We start from the raw sequence: 13,461 nt of genomic DNA, 5'->3' as shown, positions 1-13,461 counted from the left end.
CACGATTATATATTTGCATACATCTTTGTTTGTCCTGAAACTGAACAATCTGTACGACCAAGAGTGTTCATATTTTATTATTTTCGTATTTAGATACTGTTGGCAGATAACGGAACAGAGGTCGTCCGGCAAACATGATTCAGAGAGCAGCCGGTGGATTGCATTTAGACGTGAAGCACACAGGGAAACTCAAGAAGGCACACCTTTTGCCTCCGTTTCGGGAGAAAAAAAAAATCATCATCAAGCTACCATGTACAGCCAATGATTCAAAGAGCAGATGGTGGATTGTATTAGACTCGAGTGCTGTTTGCCCCCTTGCGCGAACAAAAATAAACTAAGACGCTCCAAACTGAAGCCAGCCAAAGGGGAGCGTCCATGAGTTTGTGGTCATTTTGACTGAAATTGCTCGATCTTTTCAAAATAGAAAATGTCATTTCAATAAATGATCAGTCTGTTGTAAAGGACTCGACCATAATTAAATATTTTGCTCTACTCCGGTATAATATTTTGGACGAAATTTGGTTTGTTCGACGGAGGGATCGAGTAGTCGAGTAGGAAGAGCTGACGGCCCAAAGCTCAACACAAAGCGTCGTGCTGGTACTGTTAACATCGCCCAGCCTGGTTGCTGGCCAGTGCTGCAGCTGCTACCGACTGCTTCAGCAATTTTAATTAGACCGAGCATTCATGATCACGTGCGCACGTGAGGTAGCAGTAGCGACCGCAAAGGGATTAGCTTTTTTTTTTTGAGGGGAAACAAAGGGGGGTGGAGGGAGAATTAGCTAGGAAACTGAAGACGGAATTACTACACGCATGCAGCCTTTTCGAAAAGGAAAACGCGGTGTCTGCGTAGATTCCAGGCTTCCAGCCAGGCAGAAGGCCCAAATATTGCACGGTCTTTGCTGGTTGGAAATTCCAGATTTGTCTGCCCAAAGCATTGAGGGTCCTCGTGCCTTGGATTTGCGAGAAGGCCTGTGATTGTTCGACACTTTTTTTTCCAGAGCGGGCTGCGCTATCAGCCGCCTAACATTTCCTCCCTGGCATTCTAAAAGAAACATTTCCTCCTTGACGCAGAATTTCTGATTCCAAGCGGCAGAACCTTTTCTTCGCCCGTGCTGCTATTCCAGTGCGGAAATAATAATAAAAAAACTCAAATAAATCGGAACAAAAAGGGCCTCATGATCAGCCCACCGGCGTTGCCCCTGATGCAAATTTTCTTTTCAAAAATGAAACCGCACAGACTACACTTACCTCCGGAGTCACAGAGTTTGAAGATCGACGGAGTCACTACACAAAATCTCACTATGATTTATATATTCTTTTTTTTCCGTCAATCTTCGAAAAAATCCTCAATATAACAAATCTTTACTGCTATTTATAATTTGCAGTTTGGTACTTGGTCCGTCGTCCGCCCCGAACGCAAAATTGGGAGCGATGCCACCGCGCTAAATCGCCCGCGTGTTTCTTCAGTCTTCCCCGCCCCGAAGGGAAAAAAAAAAGACCTTCCTCTTCACTGACCCGCAGCCGCCACCCCTCCCTCCTCCTCCAACGAGCCACCGGCCCTCTGCGGCTCTGCCCCTCTCCCTCCTCCACACCTCGCCGTCGCCCCTCTGTCACTGGCATTGACCCGCGCCGCCGTGGATCTCGGATCTGGTGGCCGCCGCGCCTGGCATTGACCCGCGCCTTAGAGGAGGGAAGCCGCGCCGCGCCTCGGAGGAGGGAGGACACGCCGCGCGGGACGCGGGAGTGCTGCCGCCATACCGCCAGAGGGCTGCCGCCATCTCGCCCGCCCCCCTCCCGATTCCGCGCTCGCCAGCAAAATCGCCCCACTGCCCCCTCCGTCCCTCCGCCTTCGTCGTGAGGACGCGCCGCCGCCGCCTGCCTCTTCCTCCCTGCTTCCTCCTGATCCGCTACACTGCCCCCCCCCCCCCCCCCCCCCCCCCCCCCCCCCCGCTTTCCTCGCGAGGGCGTGCCGCCGCCTTCCTCGCGATGACGTGCCGCCGCCGCCTGCATCTTTCTCCCTGCCTCCTCCTGATCCGCGGCGCCGCCTCCCTCCCACCCACTTCCCCGCGGTGGTGCTGGCCGCGCGGGCGGAGGCAGCAACGCGGCGCTCTCCAAGCGGCCTCGGTGGCTATCCGACGGCAGAGGAGGAGCGGACATTGACGGGGTGGCACAGCAGGCCATCGGCCGCTCCGAGGGCATGCCGCGCTCCTTAGCCGCGTCCCACGATGGGGCCAACTCCGGCAGGTGTAGAGTCTGGTCCTGCTCGCCCCTCTTTGGCTTCCAAGCAAAGATGTGGTTTATTTTTAGGTTATGAGTATGGATATTTTTCAACTGGAGTTGTTGAACCAGTATAAATTTCTGACAACTTCTCTCGCTGGTCGCTGCCATCTACAAAATCTCGATACAGGTATAGACATTGGAGCTACAAGAGAAGAAGTAAAAGAAGAGAAAGGTGTACGCATACTTCCTTGATTTTTGTCATGAACGAACACCTATACTTTGCTCTGCCTTATAATTACAGTTTGTAGGCTTTGGAGTTCCTGTTTTTCATCTAGGCGTGGATGAGCTTCAGTGCTTCACAGCTCAGAGCTTACATATGAAAATAAATTTATACTATCTTTAGTTGTCTTCTCTGGAAAGTTCAGTGGTTTCATGTTTTATCATGATTGGTCTACTGTACTGTTTGAGAGCTACGGAAGAGTTTTCTTGCTGGTTCAACAGGTAACCACGTTGTTGATCTATTAGTAATTCAGTTAGGCATGCTACTTCAAAAGTTGGGGGCATGTATGTCTTCTATGCAGTATTTTCATTTTTTGTACTGAAGTTGGAAATGTGATAAGCAAGCAATAACTCCAGGAGAACGGAACATTGACCATTTACTGATGTTTTTCCTTTAAGATTAATAATAATAAATCTATGAATACCTGATCAGTACAGAATCCAAAGGCTACATAAATCTGCAGCGGATTGAGGCATGTATGTTCCTATATTAAACGTTTACTTTGAGTACAGGAGAAAGGACATATTGTAAGTATCATCTGCTCCTGCTCTTGTAGTAAATCTGGTATACAATATACATGCATCCTCATGATATGGATTCTAGAAACAGAAGTTTTATGTGCTTCCAAACTGGATTATGATGCTTTATGTGAAGTCAGCATAGTTGATGAAAAAGTCAGCATAGTTTCTTGATCAATGCTTTATGTGAAGTCAGCATAGTTGATGAAAAAGTCAGCATAGTTTCCAGATCAATGCTTTCTGTGAAGTCAGCATAGCTGATGAAAAAGTTGTTTTCGTTTTATAACTTGATCAATGCTCAGTACATTTTTCCAACTTTTGCAGCAGAAGGTTTAAATGCACTTTGAAGCTTATGGGCCTATTAAAAGGGTAAGCGTACATGGCAAATCCCAGTAAAGCTGAAGTGATTCCTCATAGTGTATAGTATATTCAGATGTATTTAAACTGACTGCTATTCATTCATCCTTGTCTATTTGCAGAACATGATCTATGGTCCTTCTGTTAACATGAAAAGTACATATTTTTTGTGGAGAATGAGGAGTGCATCTTTTAAGGGCTTATGGTATGGACTATGTTTGAATTTGTAATGTTATGGGTACCTATGTGCTCATTTCGTTAGGCTGGTTGCAGACTTGCAGTTCTTCTAAAATCAAAGAATCTTTAATATTAAAAAGAAACCGGATGAAGAACTCAGAGGCGATGGGGAAAGAACATGAAGTTATCTTTTATATAGTCCATCCTGGAGGCATGAGGATCTGATGAGACAGCCGAGGTTCCATTTAATGACGCTCCAATTGTCTCCCTTTTCTTTTCTTGTTTTAATCATACATTGTGTTTGCTGTGTGCCATATTAAGAGATAGTGACCTACAAGTGCTTGGAGTGATTAACTCGGGTTTGGACTTGTGAGGGCATCGCCCTCCTGACTCATAAATCGCTCACCCACTTGCTGACTAAAAAAATGTGTTATCATTCTCATGTACACCTCATCAGAATTATGGGTCAGATTAGTAATTTTTCTAAACTCCTATAAAAAACGCACGATTTGATTGAAAAGCACTGCCACCGTTTGCATGAAAAAACAGAAGAAATTTCACTCCAAATAGCTCCTAAATGAAGACCAAAGCGGGGAATAATGGTGAATGGAAGGAACAGCTTTATTATGCACATTGGAGCACACACAGTGTTGAATGAGGGACAAGGAGATTCGACTTGATACCTCTCCACCACTATGGGTTTGTTGACAGGTAATTTTTTGGAAAGCTAAAAGTAGAATCAGTATTAGGATTGCCACACATATCTGGAACTCTATTTTTTTTTCTGACATTTGTCTCCACTAACGTTGTAGATGTCATTGGCCAAGCATTAGACGTTTTGGGCATACAAGAGGTCCCAAAAGAATTATGCATGCCAGAATTTTGTAGCTTACAGATTGATTATTTGAGGTAATTAAATTCAGTGTCCTTTTAGATCATTGCATTATATATTTGGGTGCGGTAAGATAAGAGTCAAAAATCGTCCATGAATTTGTCAATCCGTAGCAACGCACGGGCACTCAACTAGTACATTCTTAACGGAGAGTGGACACTCCATGTGCCGGTCGAACCGAGCTCTAACTGAGGAATATTTTCGACTCGAAGTAGCTAAACAATATTTCCATTTAGTTTTGCTAACCAGGAACAATTCAAAAATTCTCTTGAAAGAAAAATATAATATATAGAAAAATGAAAGAGAGAAATAGTACAAAAGGGGGGAACAGATAAATATGGTTTAAAAGCGATATTTTTTTGGAAAAAAGGAAATTGTTAACGAAGTTGAACCAAAGTTAGAACTCAGAGAGGGTGAGTATGAGTTGCGTTGGAATTAACACCAAAATGACATCTTTTTCAGGTAAATCCATTCTCTCACTTGGAGGATGAGTACTAACAAAGAGTTTTGAGATTTTATTTTTTTTGAACCGAAAGAGTTTTGAGAATTAGAAGTGTCATTGAAGGTAAGGATATATTTCTATTGTTATCTAAGGTATGGGGTTATTTTAAGCAAAGTTAACATGTAACTTAGAGAATAGTATATTTTTGTCCCTCAATTTTGCACCACCACATTGTAGAAATGATCGCTTAACTCAAAATCGTATAGTACATTTGGTCACTCGATTGAAAAAAAAAAACTTTTGGTCTGTCGTGGATTCGAACGATCTTGACTGATTTTAACTCCAGGCGGTGTGGCCTTCTTAATCGGATTTTTTTTTATCATGCCAACAAGTCTTACGTCACGTGTACAGATGCTCGCCCATATGAAGTCGGGTAATCTACTCTTCTTTCCATGCATCCTAGTTAACACTAGGTCGATTTCAGTCCAAGTGCCATCACCTACCGGCTTACTAAATTCTTCGCCGGCAACAAGCTAGCCTAGTCCCCTGTTGTTTGCACACAAGAACCACCACAACTGATAATATCCTGAGCCTCGTTCCATTAATTTCCAAGAAGTCCTGCGCCCACGAACTTTGCATGCCCTGCCGGAGACGCGCACGCACGCGCGAGTCAGGCAAAAGACTTCGGGGCCGGACACTCTTTCCGTGTCACTATTTCTTCTCCCGGCCAAACTGCCACCCGTACACCTACACCTAAGTTCTCCCTCGATCTCCCCGCAGCGAGCGAGCGATCCATATAAATTGCTCGGCGCCGCATTTGTCTGGCCGGCGGTAAAAAGAAGGCCCCCCTCCGATCCTTGACCATCGACGGCTCTCACCAGAAACTTTAAAGATCCATGCATGCGACCTTGTTTGCAGCAGCCTCCCCTTCCAACTTCTTTGCTTCCCCCCTGGCCTGCCGATCCATCGGTTCAATATCCGAGAGAGCTTGATTTTTAGGTGACTTACTTAGTTGTTTCCCTGGCCGGCCGGGTGAATTGACAGGCAGGAAGTAGTAGCCGATTCGCAACACACAGCCACCTACTCGCCATCTCCTCCGGTTCTGCACTGCAGCAAGCTTTGTTTACTCGTCTACGTACGTATACGAACCTACAACCTACCTTACCTCTCTCCTTGTTGGCACTGCACGCCGGGCGCGGCCATGGGGAGTAGTCCGTGCGTCAACCTCTCCCGCGCCGCCGCGAGACGCCCGGCTGCCGGCCGCGGCTTCGCTCACAGGAGAAGCGTGCTCGCATTGCCGTCGGCGTCGGCGAGGAGTCGCGCTATCGAGGGTGGCGTGTCGTGCTGCGGCATGGCGAACGGGTACATGGGCGGTCCCGTGCCGGCGCACGGCAAGAGTTCCGGGCCCGGGTCGGCAGCACCGGAGGCCGGGCTCGGGATCCAGGAGTTCCTTGGGGGCAAGAACTTCCTCGTCACCGGCGGGACTGGCTTCCTCGCGAAAGGTACACACACGTAATCGTATACACGTCTCTCTTTCTGCGTTTAGCACGGCATTATGACGACCGATCGACTGTGCTCGATTAATTTCCTTTTTGTTTCCCTTCGTCTGCGTCAGTTCTTATCGAGAAAATCTTGAGGACGAATCCTGATGTTGGGAAGATCTACGTGGTGATCAAGGCCAAGGACAGCGAGGCGGCATTGCAGAGACTGCGAAATGAGGTATGCTGGATTGACAGGTCGTCCAAGCTTTTAACTTCTTCGTGGAAACGATGGCAACTGTTTTACTGGCCGGGCCGCGATCGGTATGCATGCAGGTAGTGGACACGGAGCTGTTCAGGTGCTTGCAGGAAATCCACGGGAAGGACTACCACAGTTTCGTGGCGGCAAAGCTGGTGCCAGTGGTCGGCGACGTCAGGGAGGCCAACATCGGCATCGCCCCTGAGCTAGCCGACGAGATCGCGGAACGAGTCGACATCATCGTCAACTCGGCAGCCAATACCACTTTCGACGAGAGGTAACTCGATCGACCGCCATGCCCTTTTACTCGTGTGCTTAATTTGCTCCCAACATTTATGCTACAGTCAGTCACACCATAGCCAGCATAAGCGTTTTTACTCTGAAAACATCACAGGTACGATGTCGCGATGGACATCAACACCGTTGGGCCGTTCCGGATAATGAGCTTCGCGCACCGGTTCCGGAGGCTGAAGCTGTTCCTGCAAGTGTCGACAGGTCAGGACATGCCAAACTGAAATCTCCTGGAGTAAAAACAACTTCTGTACTGTACTTGTTAGTTTCAAAAATCTTGGGAGAGGTTTTCAACGTGACATACATGCATTCTGCCATGGGCAATATATCAGCATATGTGAACGGGCAGACGCAAGGCGTGGTACTGGAGAAGCCATTTCGGCTGGGGGACACCATAAGGAAGGACTCCTCTGATTCTTCAGAGCAGCACAAGAACCCCATGCTGGACATCGAGGCGGAGATCAAGCTGGCCTTTGACTCGAGGAGGCACTCCGATGACTCGGCTTCGTTCTCCCAGGAGATGAAGGATTTAGGCCTAGAAAGGTAGTACTAATACACAGCACATCTTTCTTGGATGATTAACCCGTTAATCTCAGTCTGAAATTCTGAATGAAGCAACATTAGTTAGAGTTTGATTAGCACTGCTGGTTACTGGCAGGGCAAAGCTCCATGGGTGGCAAGACACGTACGTGTTCACCAAGGCCATGGGGGAGATGGTGATCAACAGCATGCGAGGGGAGATACCGGTGGTGACCATCAGACCCAGCGTGATCGAGAGCACCTGGAGGGACCCCTTCCCGGGCTGGATGGAAGGGAACAGGTTATACACATATAGTAACTGTTTCAGATTGTCAGTCTTCAGTTCGTTTTCATTGTGTGACCTGTTTCTAACTTTCCATTGGCGGTCGATCGAACCAATGAACTCAGGATGATGGACCCTGTCGTCCTGTACTACGGCAAAGGCCAGCTGAGCGGCTTCCTCGCCGACCCCTACGGCGTCCTCGACGTGGTAAATCAATCAAGCAGCTAGACGCCTTAATTTTGATTTGAATCTCCCGGCCGGACATACGAACGTACAGTACAATTAAGAGCGAGCCTTTTTCTGTTCGAAATCAAAAGGTTCCGGCGGACATGGTGGTGAACGCGACGCTGGCGGCGATGGCGAAGCACGGGCGGCCGTCGGAAGCGTCGGAAGGGACGACGATGAAGCAGAAGCAGTGGGTGTACCACGTGGCGTCGTCGACGGTGAACCCGCTGGTGTTCGGTGACCTGAGCCGGCTCCTCTTCCAGCACTTCACGCGGTCGCCCTACAGCGACGCGGCGGGGCAGCCCATCGCGGTGCCGCCCATGCGCCTCTTCGACACCATGGACCAGTTCGCCAGCTACGTCGAGACGGACGCCCTGGTCCGGAGCGCCGCCGCGCGGGCGGGACCCGCCGGGGAGCGGCTCTCGCAGCGGCTCCAGGAGCTCTGCGCCAAGTCCGTCGAGCAGACCATCCACCTCGGCTGCATCTACCAGCCCTACACCTTCTACCCCGGCAGGTGAATCAAGTGATCTTGGCCTCTCTCTCGTGCCAATTTCAGCTGTTCCTGATGCTGTTGGGGATGCAGGTTCGACAACGGGAACACGGAGGCGCTGATGGCGGAGATGACGGCGGAGGAGAAGGCGCGGTTCCACTTCGACGTGAGGAGCATCGACTGGACGGACTACATCACGAACGTCCACATCCCGGGGCTCAGGAAGCACGTCATGAAGGGGAGGGGGCTCGCCGCCGACGCATCCACGGTTCTCGCGGCTTCCGTGTGATCCGATCAAAGCCGGCCCCGAACCCAACTACCAGATGCGCTGCGGCGTGTACACTAGTCGTCCTACGTGCCTGCTGTATCCTGACCGATCGATGTCACGCATGATTAATTCCCTTCTGTTTTTTTTTAGACGAGTCTTCCTGCAACCGACGGTGTATACAAACGAAACAGTTAACCGACACTTTTTACGTTTCAAAGGAAGTAGTACAGAATTTGTTACAGTATTAAACTGCTGCTACCCAGCTATTTGTTCCACGTTACATGATTTCTCTTTTTTTTTTGACCAGTCACGTTATATGATTCCTTGTTTAGGTACTCCCTCCGATCCTAAATTGTTGTTGAAATATTACATGTATGTAGACGCTTTTTAAGAATAGATAGATCCATATTTGAATAAATTTGAGCCAAAAATTCTTATCTAGTATATTTTGAATGCTTTTTTGAGCAGTCCTCTATTTCGAATGGTTAATAAGGTCATCTCCAATGCCAAATGCCAAGACTCTTGGCTAGGCGCTTAAGGTGAAAAAATAACAAATCTTAACCATCCGTTTGTCACAAAATCAAATTTTCGCATGTTCTTTACCGTCTAAACATCAAAACTCATCGCAAACATTGGTCCTTCGCAACATAAAAACAATAATTCGTTGCAAACACTGTTCCCTGGCAACATAAAAAATCTGGTAGGTAGTATTTGCAACATCCAAACAAATCTACTCACGGCACATCCGAGGACTGTTGCAACATAATGTCCTTGGGTAAGTAGAAAACAAAATACACACACGGCATTAGGAAACACCCTCTCCAACATTGAAAAATAAAAGAACAAACTGACAACTTCTCCACGCCGGTGGCTCCCGCGGCGGCAACGACGTGATGGCACCGGGGCGACGTCGAGGGCGAGCACGGTCACGGCGGCGGCGGGTGCGGCATGGCATGCGACGGCGGAATCGCAACAACCGTTGCTGGTTGCAACGGCGGAGACTATAGTGGCAGGGCCGTGGGACGAGCGGGGTGACACATCAGTGGTTGCAGGTTGCAGCGCCAGTCGCAGGTCAGGGCGGCGGCAGTTGCAGCGGGGATGGCGGACGGCGGTGGGTCATGTCGGCAGAATTCGGCCGTCGCCCAGAGCGTCCCAACCAAAAGGCACTCCGATAAGAACAGGAAGACAAATCCAATTCGGGCTCGGCCCGCGTACCGCCCGGAACCCATAAAATTCGACTTGTTCTCTCGAACCCGATCTGTCCGCCGCCGCCGCCGCCGACTAACATGGAGGGATCCTTCCTCGCCTCCTCCTTCCGCCCCCCTGACTTCGCCGTCCACGACGGCTCCAGCCGCTACCCCGCCTGGGTTCTCCTCGACACGAAGGCCTACTTCGCCGTCCGCAACAATGCCACCACCGCCGAAGCCCTCACGAGCACCGGCCACGCCGTCAAGGTCACCTTCTGCCTCGCCGACCCACCGGGCATCTCCCACTTCTGCGTTCACGGGCCGGGATTCCAGCGGGACGACTTCAAGATCGAGCCCCTGCTTCTCTTCTCCGCCAAGGGCCTCGTGCTCCTCCGCTTCTCCTTCACCGTCGGGCCCCGTAGCACCGGCAAAAACCCTCACTTGGCCGAGTACTTCGTCTACAGAGCCGGCCGCGGCAGCAAGCCGTCGCTCAAACCGATCCCGCCTGCTCCGCCACGCACCATAAGCTCAATCCGGGTCTGCCTCTTGCCGTTCGACGACGACGATGAGGAATTTCTCCTCGCCGATCTCGCCATGACACAGCTCCATTCTGACTACAACCTTCACGTCTACTCTTCCAAGACGGACAAGTGGACCACCACGCCGTTGCGGTTGGAAATACCTCTTGGGGCCGGGCAAGATGACCTGCCCTCCCCTCTCCACGACAAGGTGATCATGCTTGGAGGAGGTTTTGTAGGCTGGGTTGACCTTTGGCGGGGCATTGTCAGATGCAACGTGTTTGAGGAGAAACCCGTCCTAAGTTTCATCCCAATACCCATGCTTGAGCTCAATGAGCAACGGATAGGTGATGCCCGTCCTGTCCGGGATGTGACCTGCTGTGATGGTTTCATCAAGTTTGTGGAGCTGGAGCATCGCTTTAAAACGATTGTTCCTTATTCTGACAAGAAGCCTCCCAAGATGACCAAGGATCTTGACAGCGTTGATATCATCTATGACTCAGAACTGCTCGTCGGCAATGATGACATTCGTGTTGACCCTAATGAATTTACTATGGTGGCTGATGGTTGGAAGCTCCGGACATGTTATAGGCATACTTCCTGGGACCATTGGCGCAAGGCACACAGTGTTGATATTGATGACATTTGGGTTGACAAAGCTGAACACATTATGGTTCTCCCACAGTTGTGGGATGCTAAAGCCAGGAGGTCGACACTCAGGAATCTGTATTCAGCTTACCCGACCCTAGGCGTTGACGCTGACAATGTTGTTTACCTTGTGTCTAAGGTGAGATTTGATGATAAGAACGGGTGGATGATTGGTGTTGACCTTGGAAAGAAGACCGTGGAAATGCTTGTACCAGTTTCTTCCGAGCGACTTGGTTATTTCAAACCAGACTTCCACTCCTGTGCATTCTCTGATTATCTGAATGCAACTCCCAGGTAATTTTTATTATTATGTTTGCGTAAGTCTTCATGAATTTTGCTGATATAAATTTGTTAAACTAGTTATATAATTTCTTAAATCTTCAGATATCATTATACGAGATAATATATAACATTTTACTTGTTTGTTATTTGTGTCAGATCATTTGTCGAGGAAGTTACTTATGCACCAAATGATAATTGTAATTATAATTATCATCTTTTATCACTAAACAACTTGGTATGTTATGCTCATGTTAATTTATGTTGTGCATGCATTCTTATGCACTCTTTTTTTTGTCATAGTGCACTAAAAATTTAATCATGCGTTCGCAGATACCACAACCAGGCATGTGGAACTCCCTCAAAAAAGAAAAACAAGGCATGTTGAACAATAGCTATGACGATGAATATCTCAATGGATATATTGATTGCCCACATCCAAGCAACAGTTATGTTAATTGCCCAAATTTTACCTTATCAGGATCAGGTAAATAATATTGACAAAAATTGTTATATGGTATTGTCCTTTTTTTACTCCGGTATTTACTTTATTCATGGCCTTTAACTATTAAAATACTGGAGTTACAACTTCCAAATTACAACTCGTAAAATCTAAGTACTCATAATTTTAAAATGACATACAAATATTTTCTCGGTATGGTGTCATGCTTGTTTAGCGTCTGCCAATGTTACTGCTAGGAAGCGCAAAAATTAGCTCGAATGCTTTTTCCTTGGTTTTATTGTTTCGTTGTTATGAGGCTTTATATTTGGTATATCAAACTTCATGAGATCTCAGGAATTAGCCATATGAATATATCATGTATAATTATGAAGGGGCAATTTCCAAGTTGGGAATCTGGTGCCTTTCTTCACCGGACAAATTGAAAAGCACTGTAGCTTCTCTTTGGCATCATCCTCAGTACAGATATGGATAGTGATTGCAAAATTCTCCGGTTTATGAACATGAGTCCATGGAAGGTTTGTGCTATGTTTTCTGTTTATAATCCACTGTAGTATTGCTGAGTTTAAGCTCTTATGCAGAAGCTTGTGGCAAAAAATAGCCTTAAAAAATGTGAGCAGCTCATGAATTAAAATGTGAACTTTGGGACAATAGTACTTACCTATCTTGACGTGATCCACTCGTACGCATTGTCTAATACTCCCTCCGTTCCTAAATACTTGTCGTGGTTTTTGTGCAAACCACGACAAGTATTTAGGAACGGAGGAAGTACAATTTTAGCGCTGCTCTTATTATGTTCTAACACTTACGTTGCTTTTGCTGAAGGGTTTGTCTATCCCCTGAATATCCAATCAACACAACCAGTGGTGTTAACTGACGCCCATTTGCCCATGGCTAACTATGGCTCTCACTGCCGCCGTGGCCGGCAGTGTCGCCCTGCCCCTTGATCCGTCTGATGCCTATGATGTCCACTGCGCCGGTTACTCCCATCTGCCAGCTGCCAATACTGTTCCCAACCTGGGCCAACTCCACCGCCACCCTTCTGGCCGTTAGTCTACTGCCCCCTGTAAAGTCCAATGCTTCTCTAGGAGCTAATCAGTCATGGCCACCAGCTGCACACTCTGAATATGTGAAAATTATGTACTCACTGGTATTCTTTACATGCGATGATGAAAGGCAAAGAAAAATATGTTTATTGTCCATTACAATTGCCAAGGTGGTTCGATGGGTTTATGTTTCAGCCATGTGCTCTACGGTCATGCTACTGTTCATCTGCACATTTTAGTTGCAGTGGAAGTGTCCTCAGTCCTCGCTTGCTACGTCTCATCTCCATGGTCTCTTCACAAGTTTCTTTTGTCTACGTGTGTCTGTAAGGTTTCCTCTTTCATCATCTCCCAGTGTGCGATTATAGCTGCATCTTTGTTCACTATTGTAAAATCAGTATCCGTAGTTGTTGTTTCATCTTTTGTCTCCCTACCACGCGTGCGTGTGTTGTCTCGGGTGTTGTTTTGCATGGTATTTCCTCCTGACTCGCTGTTGCTAAGGGCAGCTGCCGAGGAAGTCACCGCTGCACCAAATGAGGCTACATCGAGTAAGACTTGGAGGCTTTACGAGCATCTAGCTAGACAAAGATAGTTCAGCTTTAGCATGCCAAAATACCACAACAGTTC

At 47.9% G+C, this 13,461-nt stretch overlaps 1 protein-coding gene across 7 annotated transcripts; it reads left to right on the top strand.

The window, feature by feature from the left end:
* Positions 1 to 1,950: 1,950 nt before the first annotated feature.
* Positions 1,951 to 9,034, top strand: LOC100845156 (fatty acyl-CoA reductase 2). Of its 7 annotated transcripts, none has more exons than XM_024458095.1 (14): positions 1,951 to 2,244; positions 2,408 to 2,452; positions 2,529 to 3,387; positions 3,498 to 4,263; positions 4,365 to 4,461; positions 6,099 to 6,388; positions 6,502 to 6,605; positions 6,701 to 6,900; positions 7,018 to 7,118; positions 7,247 to 7,457; positions 7,573 to 7,734; positions 7,842 to 7,923; positions 8,034 to 8,455; positions 8,525 to 9,034. In XM_024458095.1, exons 4-14 carry the CDS (start codon positions 4,248 to 4,250, stop codon positions 8,718 to 8,720), a joined length of 1,881 nt encoding a protein of 626 aa, XP_024313863.1. In that variant the 5' UTR covers positions 1,951 to 2,244; positions 2,408 to 2,452; positions 2,529 to 3,387; positions 3,498 to 4,247; the 3' UTR covers positions 8,721 to 9,034. The 7 variants fall into 7 exon arrangements, with proteins under 7 accessions (XP_024313863.1, XP_024313864.1, XP_024313860.1 ...); XM_024458096.1 differs by having other exon boundaries at positions 1,951 to 3,027; positions 3,343 to 3,387; positions 3,498 to 3,580; positions 3,649 to 4,263; XM_024458092.1 differs by having other exon boundaries at positions 2,408 to 3,387.
* The last annotated feature ends 4,427 nt before the right edge of the window (positions 9,035 to 13,461 follow it).

The sequence above is a fragment of the Brachypodium distachyon genome, chromosome 1 (assembly GCF_000005505.3).
Source record: "Brachypodium distachyon strain Bd21 chromosome 1, Brachypodium_distachyon_v3.0, whole genome shotgun sequence".
In the NCBI taxonomy this organism is placed as follows: domain Eukaryota; kingdom Viridiplantae; phylum Streptophyta; class Magnoliopsida; order Poales; family Poaceae; genus Brachypodium; species Brachypodium distachyon.
This window is presented reverse-complemented; position numbering and strand designations above follow the sequence as displayed.

Bases quoted from the DNA above. Each gene is read 5' to 3' on its own strand.
- LOC100845156 (XM_024458095.1), top strand. The intron at 7,458-7,572 runs GTAGTACTAATA...GGTTACTGGCAG, and splicing joins AAGGATTTAGGCCTAGAAAG to GGCAAAGCTCCATGGGTGGC. The intron at 7,924-8,033 runs GTAAATCAATCA...CGAAATCAAAAG, and splicing joins CCTACGGCGTCCTCGACGTG to GTTCCGGCGGACATGGTGGT.